This window comes from Salmo salar, chromosome 03, assembly GCF_965601325.2.
Source record: "Salmo salar chromosome 03, fSalSal1, whole genome shotgun sequence".
NCBI classification, from domain to species: Eukaryota; Metazoa; Chordata; class Actinopteri; order Salmoniformes; family Salmonidae; genus Salmo; species Salmo salar.
Genome location: NC_138293.1, coordinates 3,087,173 through 3,102,500, shown reverse-complemented (window position 1 = coordinate 3,102,500; position 15,328 = coordinate 3,087,173). Strand labels below are relative to the sequence as shown.

The 15,328-nt window shown below is 41.3% G+C and overlaps 1 protein-coding gene across 3 annotated transcripts in view; it reads right to left on the bottom strand.

The window, feature by feature from the left end:
• The window catches only part of ak5 (adenylate kinase 5), a 197,447-nt gene that overhangs the window by 88,970 nt on the left and 93,149 nt on the right, over window positions 1–15,328 (bottom strand). For all 3 annotated transcript variants that reach the window (XR_014391817.1, XR_014391818.1, XM_045714398.2), the window contains exons 8-9: window positions 7,958–8,034; window positions 995–1,055 (exon numbers count right to left, since the gene is read on the bottom strand). Coding sequence is in view for 1 of the 3 variants with exons in the window: in XM_045714398.2 (XP_045570354.1) it covers window positions 995–1,055; window positions 7,958–8,034 (138 nt within the window). In the remaining 2 variants the exon portion in view is untranslated. The remainder of the gene's footprint in view (window positions 1–994; window positions 1,056–7,957; window positions 8,035–15,328) is intronic.

Below are 15,328 nucleotides of genomic sequence, written 5' to 3'. Positions count from 1 at the left end.
TTCTGTTTTTCCCTTTCTCTTTTCTATGTGGCAATCAACTGCAAGGATCCTTAATCAACGTAGCCAAACTGAGCGTGATATATAATCGTATAGTACATAGCTAACTCACTTGGATTATATTGGCTTTGAGGCGAGCCTTGCGTTTCGTTTTCAAAGTGGGCGACAGAAGCAAAACGGCCACCTTTTACCGAGATGTGCTCGGCATGAAGATTTTGCGTCACAGAGAGTTTGAAAAAGGATGTAAGGCAACTTGTAAGGGCCCTTATGATGGAAAATGGAACAAGACAATGGTTGGCTTTGGGCCAGAGACTTTGTTGCTGAACTGATCTACAACTATGGAGTGGGAGAATATCGCCTGGGCAACGACTTCCTGGGTTCTACTCTGCAGTCTAGCCAGGCTGTCAGCAATGCTAAGCGGCTTGGTTGCACCCTTCACTGAGGTTGGAAAGGTCCTCTATCCGGCTGAGAAGGCTACAGTAGAAGTGGTCATTTGGGCTGATTGAGATGTCCATGAGATCTGCTCTGTTGTTTGAGTGTTTATTGTGTTGTGGGTTCCCAGACTCAATAATGGTTATTTAAAACTCTCTCGGTCGGTCGGTCGGTCGGTCTCTGTCTGTCTGTCTGTCTGTGCTCTGGTCTGGTCTAAAGTAGTGCACTATATAGGGAATAGGGCTCTGGTCTATAGTAGTGCAGTATATAGGGAATAGGGCTCTGGTCTATAGTAGTGCACTATATAGGGAATAGGGCTCTGGTCTATAGTAGTGCAGTATATAGGGAATAGGGCTCTGGTCTATAGTAGTGCACTATACAGGGAATAGGGCTCTGGTCTATAGTAGTGCACTATACAGGGAATAGGGCCCTGGTCTAAAGGGAATAGGGGGCCATTTGGGATGCAGCCATGAGAGTGAGTCAGTGAGTTGGAATGGAACTCTGGCCTTTTATCCCAACACAAAGCAAGACCTGATCGGAAATCAATGCAGGCTCATGTACTCACTCTCTGCAGTCCCTTCAGCATACCCCATTTCCTCCTCCTCCTCTTCCTCCTCCTCTTCAACCTAGCAGAGAGAGAGAGAGAGAGAGAGAGGATGAGAGAGAAAGAGGTAGAAAGAAGAGCGAGAGAATGGTTTTCAATAAAATTAAGAAACATTAATTTACAAAACAAATCTGGCGTTATGTTCACATTTGACAAACTAACTGTCTTTTGACAAACGTTTTACAACAAAAGCGCTGATGATAAGACGATTTAATAAAACACGCTAATCTGACTCAGAAAGTCAGACAGACAGACAGACAGACAGACAGACAGACAGACAGACAGACAGACAGACAGACAGACAGACAGACAGACAGACAGACAGACAGACAGACAGACAGACAGAGTTCAGCTCTCCTCAGCTAGTTTCATGATCAGGGCTATTTGAATTAACCCTCTCAGGGTTTATTCATGCACGTTTGAACGTTCCGTTGAGGACTGACTGATCGTTTAACCCTCTCAGCCAACATTGAAGGGACATGACCACATTTTAGCTAGCTAACATTAGCGTTGCTAGCTAACGGCAACATTGAGCACCAGTAGCCTTTTGATCAGTAGCCAGTAGTCTTTTGGTCAGTAGCCTTTTGATCAGTAGCCAGTAACCAGTAGCCTTTTGGTCAGTAGCCAGTAACCAGTAGCCTTTTGGGCAGTAGCCAGTAACCAGTAGCCTTTTGGGCAGTAGCCAGTAACCAGTAGTCTTTTGGTCAGTACCCAGTAACCAGTAGCCTTTTGGTCAGTACCCAGTAACCAGTAGCCTTTTGGTCAGTAGCCAGTAACCAGTAGTCTTTTGATCAGTAGCCAGTAACCAGTAGTCTTTTGGTCAGTAGCCAGTAACCAGTAGTCTTTTGGTCAGTAGCCAGTAACCAGTAGTCTTTTGGTCAGTAGCCTTTTGATCAGTAGCCAGTAACCAGTAGTCTTTTGATCAGTAGCCAGTAACCAGTAGTCTTTTGGTCAGTAGCCAGTAACCAGTAGCCTTTTGGTCAGTAGCCAGTAACCAGTAGCCTTTTGGGCAGTAGCCAGTAACCAGTAGCCTTTTGGGCAGTAGCCAGTAACCAGTAGTATTTTGGTCAGTACCCAGTAACCAGTAGCCTTTTGGTCAGTACCCAGTAACCAGTAGCCTTTTGGGCAGTAGCCAGTAACCAGTAGCCTTTTGGGCAGTAGCCAGTAACCAGTAGTCTTTTGGTCAGTACCCAGTAACCAGTAGCCTTTTGGTCAGTACCCAGTAACCAGTAGCCTTTTGGTCAGTAGCCAGTAACCAGTAGTCTTTTGATCAGTAGCCAGTAACCAGTAGTCTTTTGGTCAGTAGCCAGTAACCAGTAGTCTTTTGGTCAGTAGCCAGTAACCAGTAGTCTTTTGGTCAGTAGCCTTTTGATCAGTAGCCAGTAACCAGTAGTCTTTTGATCAGTAGCCAGTAACCAGTAGTCTTTTGGTCAGTAGCCAGTAACCAGTAGTCTTTTGATCAGTAGCCAGTAACCAGTAGTCTTTTGGTCAGTAGCCAGTAACCAGTAGTCTTTTGGTCAGTAGCCAGTAACCAGTAGTCTTTTGGTCAGTAGCCTTTTGATCAGTAGCCAGTAACCAGTAGTCTTTTGATCAGTAGCCAGTAACCAGTAGTCTTTTGGTCAGTAGCCAGTAACCAGTAGCCTTTTGATCAGTAGCCAGTAACCAGTAGCCTTTTGGTCAGTAGCCAGTAACCAGTAGTCCTTTTGGTCAGTAGCCAGTAACCAGTAGCCTTTTGGTCAGTAGCCAGTAACCAGTAATCGTTTGGTCAGTAGCCAGTAACCAGTAGCCGTTTGGTCAGTAGCCAGTAACCAGTAGTCCTTTTGGTCAGTAGCCAGTAAGCAGTAGCCTTTTGGTCAGTAGCCAGTAACCAGTAGCCTTTTGGGCAGTAGCCAGTAACCAGTAGTCCTTTTGGGCAGTAGCCAGTAACCAGTAGCCTTTTGGTCAGTAGCCAGTAACCAGTAGCCTTTTGGTCAGTAGCCAGTAACCAGTAGTCTTTTGGTCAGTAGCCAGTAACCAGTAGCCTTTTGGGCAGTAGCCAGTAACCAGTAGTCCTTTGGTCAGTAGCCAGTAACCAGTAGTCCTTTGGTCAGTACCCAGTAACCAGTAGTCCTTTGGTCAGTAGCCAGTAACCAGTAGTCCTTTGGTCAGTACCCAGTAACCAGTAGCCTTTGGTCAGTAGCCAGTAACAATTAGTCTTTTTGGCACCACTATAGTGTAGCGTCTTTTGAGAACGATCATAACAATGGCTCGACGCGACCGAGTGATGGAGGTACAACCCATAAATAGACCATATAGCGTAATGGGACTACAGGAAGGTGCATTGGTGAAAGAGGAGTTTAATTGGGTTCCAGTGGGAGGGCATGTGGTGGTGAGGGGGTAGGGTAGATGTGTGTGAAATCGACTGGGGTGCCAACGATGAGCCAGTTTGTTACGTAAGCCCACCAGCCGGTCTGATGACTCAGAGAGAGGGGAGGGAGGGAGGGAGGGAGGGAGGGAGAGAGAGAGAGAGGGAGGGAGGGAGGGCTTCCTTCACAGCAAGAATCAGATACTCAGAATACACAAAAAGACACACTCATATTCAAATGAAAACATCAACCAGTTCATACACAAACCAGCCAGTTCATACACAAACCAGCCAGTTCACACACAAACCAGCCAGTTCACACACAAACCAGCCAGTTCACACACAAACCAGCCAGTTCACACACAAACCAGCCAGTTCACACACAAACCAGCCAGTTCATACACAACCAGCCAGTTCACACACAAACCAGCCAGTTCACACACAAACCAGCCAGTTCACACACAAACCAGCCAGTTCACACACAAACCAGCCAGTTCACACACAAACCAGCCAGTTCATACACAAACCAGCCAGTTCATACACAAACCAGCCAGTTCATACACAAACCAGCCAGTTCACACACAAACCAACCAGTTCATACACAAACCAGCCAGTTCACACACAAACCAGCCAGTTCACACACTGTAGCATGACAACGTGAACACGATTGGTCGACAGTCTGCCGGGTGGGTCCTATCTCCTTTCTCTAATATCTCTGGCAACGGCACAATGCATTGCACCCTGGACTGAAGAGGTAGACAAAGAAGGGAAAATTGTGCTAGAGGCTCCGTTAAATTACACATTTCCTAAAGTAGAAATATCGCAAAAATATGATCAATGGCTCATTTGAGAGAAGACATCTTTATGAGTTATGACATTGACCAGTATTGAAATAGTATCATAGACGTATTCTATGGCAGGGCCTTACCCCCGATCTACAGGACCTGTCAAAAGGGTTACAACACCTACTCATTCAAGGGGTTTTTCTTTATTTTTACTATTTTCTATATTGTACAATAATAGTGAAGGCATCAAAACTATGAAATAACACATATGGAATCATGTAGTAACCAGAAAAAAGTGTTAAAAGAAATCTAAATATATAACTTTAGGACATGAAGGTCCGTCAATCCAGAAAATGTCTAGAACTTTGAAAGTTTCTTCAAGTGCAGTCGCAAAAAACCATCAAGCGCTATGATGAAACTGGCTCTCATGAGGACCGCCACAGGAAAGGAAGACCCAGAGTTACCTCTGCTGCAGACGATAAGTTCATTAGAGTTACCAGCATCAGAAATTGCAGCCCAAATAAATGCTTCACAGAGTGGAAGTAACAAACACATCTCAACATCAACTGTTCAGAGGAGACTGTGTGAATCAGGCCTTCATGGTCGAATTGCTGCAAAGAAACCACTAATAAGAACACTAATAAGGGCACCAATAAGAAGAAGAGATTTTCTTGGGCCTAGAAAAACGAGCAATGGCATTAGACCGGTGGAAATCTGTCCTTTGGTCTGATGAGTCCAAATTTGAGATTTATAGTTCCAAATGCTGTGTCCTTGTGAGACGCAGAGTAGGTGAACAAATTATCTCCGCATGTGTGGTTCCCACCGTGAAGCATGGAGGAGGAGGTGTGATGGTGTGGGGGTGCTTTGCTGTTGACACTGTCTGTGATTTATTTAGAATTCAAGGCACACTTAACCAGCATGGCTACCACAGCATTCTGCAGCGATACGCCATCCCATCTGGTTTGGGCTTAGTGGGACTATCATTTGTTTTTCAACAGGACAATGACCCAACACACCTCCAGGCTGTGTGAAGGATATTTTACCAAGAAGGAGAGTGATGGAGTGCTGCATCAGATGGCCTGGCCTCCACAATCACCCGACCTCAACCCAATTGAGATGGTTTGGGATGAGTTGGACCGCAAAGTGAAGAAAAAGCAGCCAACAAGTGCTCAGCATATGTGGGAACTCCTTCAAGACTATTGCCAATGAGTGTGCAAAGCTGTCAGCAAAGCAAAGGGTGGCTACTTTGGAAAATATTAAAATATATTTTGATTTGTTTAACACTTTTTTTGGTTACTTCATGATTCCATATGTGTTATTTCATAGTTTTGATGTCTTCACTAATATTCTACAATGTAGAAAATAGTTTAAAATAAATAAAACCCCTTGAATTAGTAGGTGTGTCCAAACTTTTGACTGGTACTGTATCTCTTTAATGCTAAGTGCCAAGCGGAGACACACACAGTCTTTGGTATGACTCGGCCAGGGATTAAACTCCCAACCTCAGGCCAGACGCTCAAACCACAAAACCACTAAGTTGGTCGCCTTACGTAGTTAAGCCTGGAATCAATCAGAACGTTCCGGATTGCGTTATAGAAATGTAAAGGTAGTAACATATGCAGCGTTTACCGTAAACGCTGTCTCTGCTAGCGCGCAGGGATCACTGCCTTTACATTTGAAATCACTCAGTAACGCTGAACTTCTGCGACACGAATTGAAAAGAGCCCTTAACCAGCGTTGGTCGACATCCACATAGTAGATGTTTTGTTTGGCGGTGTTGGAGGTGTCACAAAATACTCCCTTCTTTATCATCCCTACTGGGTTAGAAGTTCATAACAGTTTAGTACACTACAGCAGTTTGGTACACTATAACAGTTAAATACACTATAACACTATAACAGTTAATACACTATAACAGTTAATACACTATAACACTATAACAGTTAATAATACACTATAACAGTTAATAATACACTATAACAGTTAAATACACTATAACACTATAACAGTTAATACACTATAACAGTTAATACACTATAACACTATAACAGTTAATAATACACTATAACAGTTAATAATACACTATAACAGTTAATACACTATAACAGTTAATACACTATAACAGTTAATACACTATAACACTATAACAGTTTAATACACTATAACAGTTAATACACTATAACAGTTAATACACTATAACAGTTAATACACTATAACAGTTAATACACTATAACAGTTAATACACTATAACAGTTAAATACACTATAACAGTTAAATACACTATAACACTATAACAGTTAATACACTATAACAGTTAATACACTATAACACTATAACAGTTTAATACACTATAGCCCCTGTTTAGACTGAGAGGAAGTGAAGACAGAGGAAGTGAAGACTGTCTTCCTCCAGCTAACATTAGAGCTTAAGACAATGACTGTGTTCATCCCAATCGGCACCATATTCCCTATATAGTGCACTACTATAGACCAGAGCCCTATTCCCTACATAGTGCACTACATTAGACCAGGGCCCTATTCCCTATATAGTGCACTACTTTAGACCAGAGCCCTATTCCCTATATAGTGCACTACTATAGACCAGAGCCCTATTCCCTACATAGTGCACTACTTTAGACCAGGGCCCTATTCCCTATATAGTGCACTACTATAGACCAGGGCCCTATTCCCCACATAGTGCACTACTTTAGACCAGGGCCCTATTCCCTACATAGTGCCCTACTATAGACCAGAGTCACTAGGGAATAGGATGCCATTGGGAGGCAGCCACTGATTGGCTTCTCCCCCTCCGGCATCAGACAATAACTGTAAATATATGAATCATCTGTCCTTTCAGATTCCTCCACGTCAGCCAGCGCTCTGTCTCTCTCTTTTTCCAAAAGCTAAATTGAAGATCTGCATAAATTTATGAAAATAATTCTGCATAAAATCATATACATATACAGGATGGGGGGGGGGGGGGGGGGGGGGGGGGAATGGAACGTGGAGGATAATGACGTCGGAGCTTCAAATGCCGATGTGACATTTGATTACAGTAAAATAGCCTTGAGATAAAAAACAGCCTTAGAAATGTCATGATGATTATATAATATGGGTTAAAAAACAGCCTTAGAAATGTCTTGGTGATTACATGATATAGGATAAAAACAGCCTTAGTAGTGCACTATATAGGGAATAGGGCTCTGGTCTATAGTAGTGCACTATATAGGGAATAGGGCTCTGGTCTATAGTAGTGCACTATATAGGGAATAGGGCTCTGGTCTATAGTAGTGCACTATATAGGGAATAGGGCTCTGGTCTAAAGTAGTGCACTATATAGGGAATAGGGCTCTGGTCTATAGTAGTGCACTATGTAGGGAATAGGGCCCTGGTCTAAAGTAGTGCACTATATAGGGAATAGGGCTCTGGTCTAAAGTAGTGCACTATATAGGGAATAGGGCTCTGGTCTAAAGTAGTGCACTATATAGGGAATAGGGCTCTGGTCTATAGTAGTGCACTGTATAGGGAATAGGGGGCCATTTGGGATTCTTCCTGGGGCTCAGACAGATGGTTTCAAATCAAATATATGATAAACATTACAATAGAAGAGATTGGATTATTATGGTGCTTAAATCACTTTACATGGAAAGAGAGGAGAGGAGAGGAGAGAAGTGATGCGAGGAGAAGGAAATAAAGGAAAGGAGGAGAGGAGGGGAGAAGAAAATAGAGGAGAGGAGAGGAGAGGAGAGGAGAAGAGGAAAAGAGTGGAGGAGGATGAGAAGTGCTCTGTTCTTACCTGCTCTTCATTTCTGAATGGGACGTCTACCAGACTAGTATTGTCTCCTAGGAGACTGAGATCCAGCTCACTGGGGCCTGCAGACAGACAGACAGACAGACCATTACTTAAAAAAATATCTCCACAGATTGTTATTGTGTGCACGCTTTTGTTCCAGCCAGGCATGAACACACCCGATGAAACACATTCTGGTCCGGACTGAATACCATAATTAATTGACTCATTGAAACAGGTGTGGTTAGTGCAGGAGTAGAACCAAAGCCTGCATGCCCAGCAGCTCTACAGTCCTAAGCTATATGGTATGACTCGGTTGTTGGTGAATCACTGCATCATGACCCAGATCCACATTTCAATGAAGCAGCCTGAAAAAGGCCTGTTTTATGACTCACAGTAGTAAGACTACACCACTGTCTATTGTCATATCAGTAGTAAGACTACACCACTGTCTATTGTCATATCAGTAGTAAGACTACACCACTGTCTATTGTCATATCAGTAGTAAGACTACACCACTGTCTATTGTCATATCAGTAGTAAGACTACACCACTGTCTATTGTCATATCAGTAGTAAGACTACACCACTGTCTATTGTCATATCAGTAGTAAGACTACACCACTGTCTATTGTCATATCAGTAGTAAGACTACACCACTGTCTATTGTCATATCAGTAGTAAGACTACACCACTGTCTATTGTCTTATCAGTAGTAAGACTACACCAGTTACAAATCCCTGAGCAAATCTGTCCAAGACCAAATCTGAAAGTCTACCCTATTCCCTACATAGGGCACTACTTTTGCTCAGAGCCCAATAGTGCCACATTTTACATTTACATTTTAGTCATTTAGCAGACGCTCTTATCCAGAGCGACTTACAGTAGTGAATACATACATTTCATGACTTTTTTAATTTTTTATTTTTGTACTGGTCCCCCGTGGGAATCGAACCCACAACCCTGGCGTTGCAAACACCATGCTCTACCAACTGAGCCACAGGGAAGGCCAAAGTAGTGTGCTAAGAACTGTGCTAAGAACAGTGCTAAGTAGTGTGCTAAGAACTGTGCTAAGAACTGTGCTAAGTAGTGTGCTAAGTAGTGTGCTAAGTAGTGTGCTCAGTAGTGTGCTAAGTAGTGTGCTAAGTAGTGTGCTAAGTAGTGTGCTAAGAACAGTGCTAAGAACTGTGCTAAGTAGTGTGCTAAGTAGTGTGCTAAGTAGTGTGCTAAGTAGTGTGCTCAGTAGTGTGCTCAGTAGTGTGCTAATTAGTGTGCTCAGTAGTGTGCTCAGTAGTGTGCTCAGTAGTGTGCTCAGTAGTGTGCTAAGAAGTGTGCTAATTAGTGTGCTAAGTAGTGTGCTCAGTAGTGTGCTAAGAAGTGTGCTAAGTAGTGTGCTAAGAAGTGTGCTAATTAGTGTGCTAAGTAGTGTGCTCAGTAGTGTGCTAAGAAGTGTGCTAATTAGTGTGCTAAGTAGTGTGCTAAGTAGTGTGCTAAGTAGTGTGCTAAGAAGTGTGCTAAGTAGTGTCATTAAAAAGAAAGGAAGGCCTTGGTAGACTGCTATAACAGTCCATAATACTTATGCTTTTTTTATTTTACCTTTATTTAATTAGTCAAGTCAGTTAAGAACAAATTCTTTATTTACAATGACAGCCTACCAAAAGGCAAAAGGCCTCCTGCGGGGACGGGAGCTGGGATTAAAAATAAATAAATAAATAAAATATAAATATAGAACACAACACTACATAAAGAGACACACCACTACATAAAGAGACACACCGCTACATAAAGAGACACACCACTACATAAAGAGACACACCACTACATAAAGAGACACACCACTACATAAAGAGACACACCACTACATAAAGAGACACAACACTACATAAAGAGAGACACCACTACATAAAGAGAGACAACACTACATAAAGAGAGACAACACTACATAAAGAGACACCACAACACTACATAAAGAGAGACACCACAACACTACATAGAGAGACACACCACTACATAAAGAGAGACACCGCTACATAAAGAGAGACAACGCTACATAAAGAGACACAACACAACACTACATAAAGAGACACAACACTACATAAAGAGACACACCACTACATAAAGAGAGACAACACTACATAAAGAGAGACACCACTACATAAAGAGAGACACCACTACATAAAGAGAGACACCACTACATAAAGAGACACAACACTACATAAAGAGACACAACACTACATAAAGAGACACAACACTACATAAAGAGAGACACCACTACATAGAGACACCACAACACTACATAAAGAGAGACACCACAACACTACATAGAGAGACACCACTACATAAAGAGAGACAACACTACATAGAGAGACACCACTACATAGAGAGACACCACAACACTACATAAAGAGAGACACCACAACACTACATAAAGAGAGACACCACAACACTACATAAAGAGAGACACCACTACATAAAGAGAGACACCACTACATAAAGAGACACAACACTACATAAAGAGAGACAACACTACATAAAGAGACACAACACTACATAAAGAGACACCACTACATAAAGAGAGACAACACTACATAAAGAGACACAACACTACATAAAGAGACACCACTACATAAAGAGAGACAACACTACATAGAGAGAGACACCACAACACTACATAGAGAGAGACACCACAACACTACATAGAGAGACAACACTACATAAAGAGAGACACCACAACACTACATAGAGAGACAACACTACATAAAGAGAGACACCACAACACTACATAGAGAGACAACACTACATAAAGAGAGACACCACAACACTACATAAAGAGAGACAACACTACATAAAGAGAGACCTAAGACGACAACATAGCAAGGCAGCAGCACATGACAACACAGCACGGTAGCAACACAACGTGACAACACAGCATGGTAGCAACACAACATGACAACAACATGGTAGCAGCACAACATGACAACATGGTAGCAGCACAACATGAGAATAACATGGTAGCAGCACAACACATGGTACAAACATTATTGGGCACAGACAACAGCACAAAGGGCAAGAAGGTAGAGACAACAATACATGTAAATGTAACAGTATTGCTCTCTCCTTGCCTCATCCTGGGCTCGAACCAGGGACCCTCTGAACACAACGACAACTGTCACCCACGAAGCGTCGTTATCTGTCACTCCTCAAAAGCTGCGTCTCTTGCAGAGCAAGGAAAGCAACTACTTCAAGGACTCAGAGCGGGTGACATCACCGATTGATTGACAGGGGTGGAAAGAGTACTGAAATAACCCACTGCAGTAGAGGTAAAATGACTGACTTTGGACTCTACAAGGTGTCTTAAGCGTTCCACAGGGATGCTGGTCCCATGTTGACTCCAATGCTTCCCCACAGTTGTGTCAAGTTGGCCGAATGTGGGTGGTGGACCATTCTTGATACACACGGGAAAATGTTTAGAGTGAAAAAAAAAAAAAAAAGAAAGATACAGAAGCGTTGCAGTTCTTGACACAAACTGGCGCCTACGACCTCGTTCAAAAGTCACTTAAAAATATTTGTCCTGCCCATTCACTCTCTGAATGGACACATACACAATCTATGTCTTAATTGTCTCAAAATCCTTCTGTAACCTTTCTCCTTCCCTTCATCTACACTGATTTGAAGTGGGTTTAACACCTGACATCAATAAGGGATCAAAGCTTTTACCTGGATTCACCTGGACAAATCAAATCACATTTATTTGTCACGTACACATGGTTAGCAGGTGTTAATGCGAGTGTAGCGAAATGCTTGTGTTTCTACTTCCGACCGTGCAGTAATATCTAACAAGTAATATAACCTAACAATTTCACAACAACTACCTTATACACACAAGTGTAAAGGAATGAATAAGAATATGTACATATAAATATATGAATGAGCGATGGCTGAACGGCATAGGCAAGATGCAGTAGATGGTATAGAGTACAGTATATACATATGAGATGAGTAATGTAGAATATGTAAACATTATATAAAGTGGCTATTGATAAATTGATTACATAAATGTTTTTCATCGGTCAGTCTATGTCATGGAAAGAGCAGGTGTTCTTAATGTTTTGTATACTCACCTGTATAGCCTTAAAAGTACACTAACATTTTGCACTAATTTAGCCAGATAGTGCAAAATGTATTAATAGTGCATCATTCAAGATGAATGGATGGATGGATGGATGGATGGGGTGTTTTGAGCAGCTGCTAATAGAGTCTGTTATTAGTGGACTATTGACTCTTATGAAACAAGGCTTTTAGAGAATTAAAATGGTGGATCGTTGTGGACTCTAATGCCATTCAGCAGTATGTAGTGTCCAGGAGCCCATCTGAAATCAGATGGCACCCTATACCTTAAAGTGGACTACTTTTGGCCAGAGCAACATAATGTCACAACAGTAGTGCACTAATATAGGGACTAAGGTACCATAGGGCTCTGGTCTAAAGTAGTGCACTATATAGGGAATAGGGTACCATAGGGCTCTGGTCTAAAGTAGTGCACTATATAGGGAATAGGGTACCATAGGGCTCTGGTCTAAAGTAGTGCACTATATAGGGAATAGGGTGGCATAGGGCTCTGGTCTAAAGTAGTGCACTATATAGGGAATAGGGTACCATAGGGCTCTGGTCTAAAGTAGTGCACTATATAGGGAATAGGGTGGCATAGGGCTCTGGTCTAAAGTAGTGCACTATATAGGGAATGGGGTGGCATAGGGCTCTGGTCTAAAGTAGTGCACTATATATAGGGAATGGGGTGTCATAGGGCTCTGGTCTAAAGTAGTGCACTATATAGGGAATAGGGTGGCATAGGGCTCTGGTCTAAAGTAGTTCACTATATAGGGAATAGGGTGGCATAGGGCTCTGGTCTAAAGTAGTGCACTATATAGGGAATAGGGTGGCATAGGCCTCTGGTCTAAAGTAGTGCACTATATAGGGAATAGGGTGGCATAGGGCTCTGGTCTAAAGTAGTACACTATATAGGGAATAGGGTGGCATAGGGCTCTGGTCTAAAGTAGTGCACTATATAGGGAATAGGGTGGCATAGGCCTCTGGTCTAAAGTAGTGCACTATATAGGGAATAGGGTGGCATAGGGCTCTGGTCTAAAGTAGTACACTATATAGGGAATAGGGTGGCATAGGGCTCTGGTCTAAAGTAGTGCACTATATAGGGAATAGGGTGGCATAGGGCTCTGGTCTAAAGTAGTGCACTATATAGGGAATAGGGTGGCATAGGGCTCTGGTCTAAAGTACTGCACAATATATAGGGAATAGGGGGGCATTTGGGACGTATCCCAGGGTATGTTTATTTTGGGAATATATATTTCTTTCAAAGTAAAAACAAACAAATACAGTTTGTCAAGTCAAATTATGTACATTTTCATTCATACATTTTTTAAAGATATTACATCAAAACAGATTTCCCCCCCCCTCCCAGCCAAGGGTGTTTTCAACAGCTGCTGAAAGTGGAATATCGACTCTTGTTTCCCAGACGTTTAGCTTCCATAATGGTCTGTAATCTACTGCATTGATCTGTATTCTGTTTGATGTGTTTTCTCTTTTAGTCCAGGCCATGTGCCACATTTTAGGCGATAACATTCACTTTTTCATAAAAGCATGAAACTTGGTACACTTGTACAGTTTGGGGCCCTTCAAAAAAAAATTGATATGGAGCCATCGCAACAAAAAAAAAAACGCCTTTTTTTGTGCCCGTTTTCCATTCCACCATAACTGTACAATGTATTTTCTGTCATATCTGCTGAACCAAACATGATAACACATAGAAGGTGAGGTTTTGATGGTCAATGGTGCCATGTAATACATCATAAACAGTTTAGATTATTATTTAATGGTGGACTGCCATGGTTCGCCAATTCTGACAACGTACACAATAGAATATTACGTTTTGTTTGTTGATTTGAAAAATTGACATTTTCTTTTGAGAAAACGTAATGCTTGAATGTAAAGCTCAGTTTATTTAGTAATGCAGAATCAAACCATATTTATTCTGCTTTACTGAACATGTACTTATGGAGTCAACCATTGACACCAGGCCAAGGCAGACTTAAATGTAGCCTACTCTTATAACTATAGCCTACTCCTATAAATATAGCCTTACTCCTATAAACATAGCCTTACTCCTATGAACATAGCCTTACTCCTATAAACAAAGCCTATTCCTATAAACATAGCCTACTCCTATAAATATAGCCTACTGAATGTAGCCTACTAAATATAGCCTACTCCTATAAATACAGCCGACTCCTATAAATATAGTCTACTAAATATAGCCTACTCCTATAAATATAGTCTACTAAATATAGCCTACTCCTATAAATATAGCCTACTCCTATAAATATAGCCCTACTCCTATAAATATAGCCCTACTCCTATAAATATAGCCTACTCCTATAAATCAGGCCTACTGAATGTAGCCTACTAAATATAGCCTACTCCTATAAATATAGCCTACTAAATATAGCCTACTAAATATAGTCTACTAAATATAGCCTACTCCTATAAATATAGCCTACTCCTATAAATATAGCCTACTCCTATAAATATAGCCTACTCCTATAAATATAGCCTTACTCCTATAAATATAGCCTACTCCTATAAATATAGTCTACTCCTATAAATATAGCCTACTCCGATAAATATAGCCTACTCCGATAAATATAGCCTACTCCGATAAATATAGCCTTACTCCTATAAATATAGCCTACTAAATGTAGGCTACTCCTATAAATATAGCCTTACTCCTATAAATATAGCCTACTCCTATAAATATAGCCTTACTCCTATAAATATAGCCTACTCTTATAAATATAGCATACTCCTATAAATATAGCCTTACTAAATATAGCCTACTAAATATAGCCTACTCCTATAAATACAGCCGCCTCCTATAAATATAGCCTACTAAATATAGCCTACTCCTATAAATATAGCCTACTAAATATAGCCTACTCCTATAACTATAGCCTACTAAATATAGCCTTACTCCTATAAATATAGCCTTACTCCTATAAATATAGCCTACTCCTATAAATATAGCCTACTAAATGTAGCCTACTCCTATAACTATAGCCTTACTCCTATAAATATAGCCTACTCCTATAAATATAGCCTACTCCTATAGATATAGCCTACTAAATGTAGCCTACTCCTATAAACATAGCCTACTAAATATAGCCTACTCCTATAAATATAGCCTACTCCTATAAATATAGCCTTACTCCTATAAATATAGCCTACTCCTATAAATATAGCCTACTAAATATAGCCTTACTCCTATAAATATAGCCTACTAAATATAGCCTTACTCCTATAAATATAG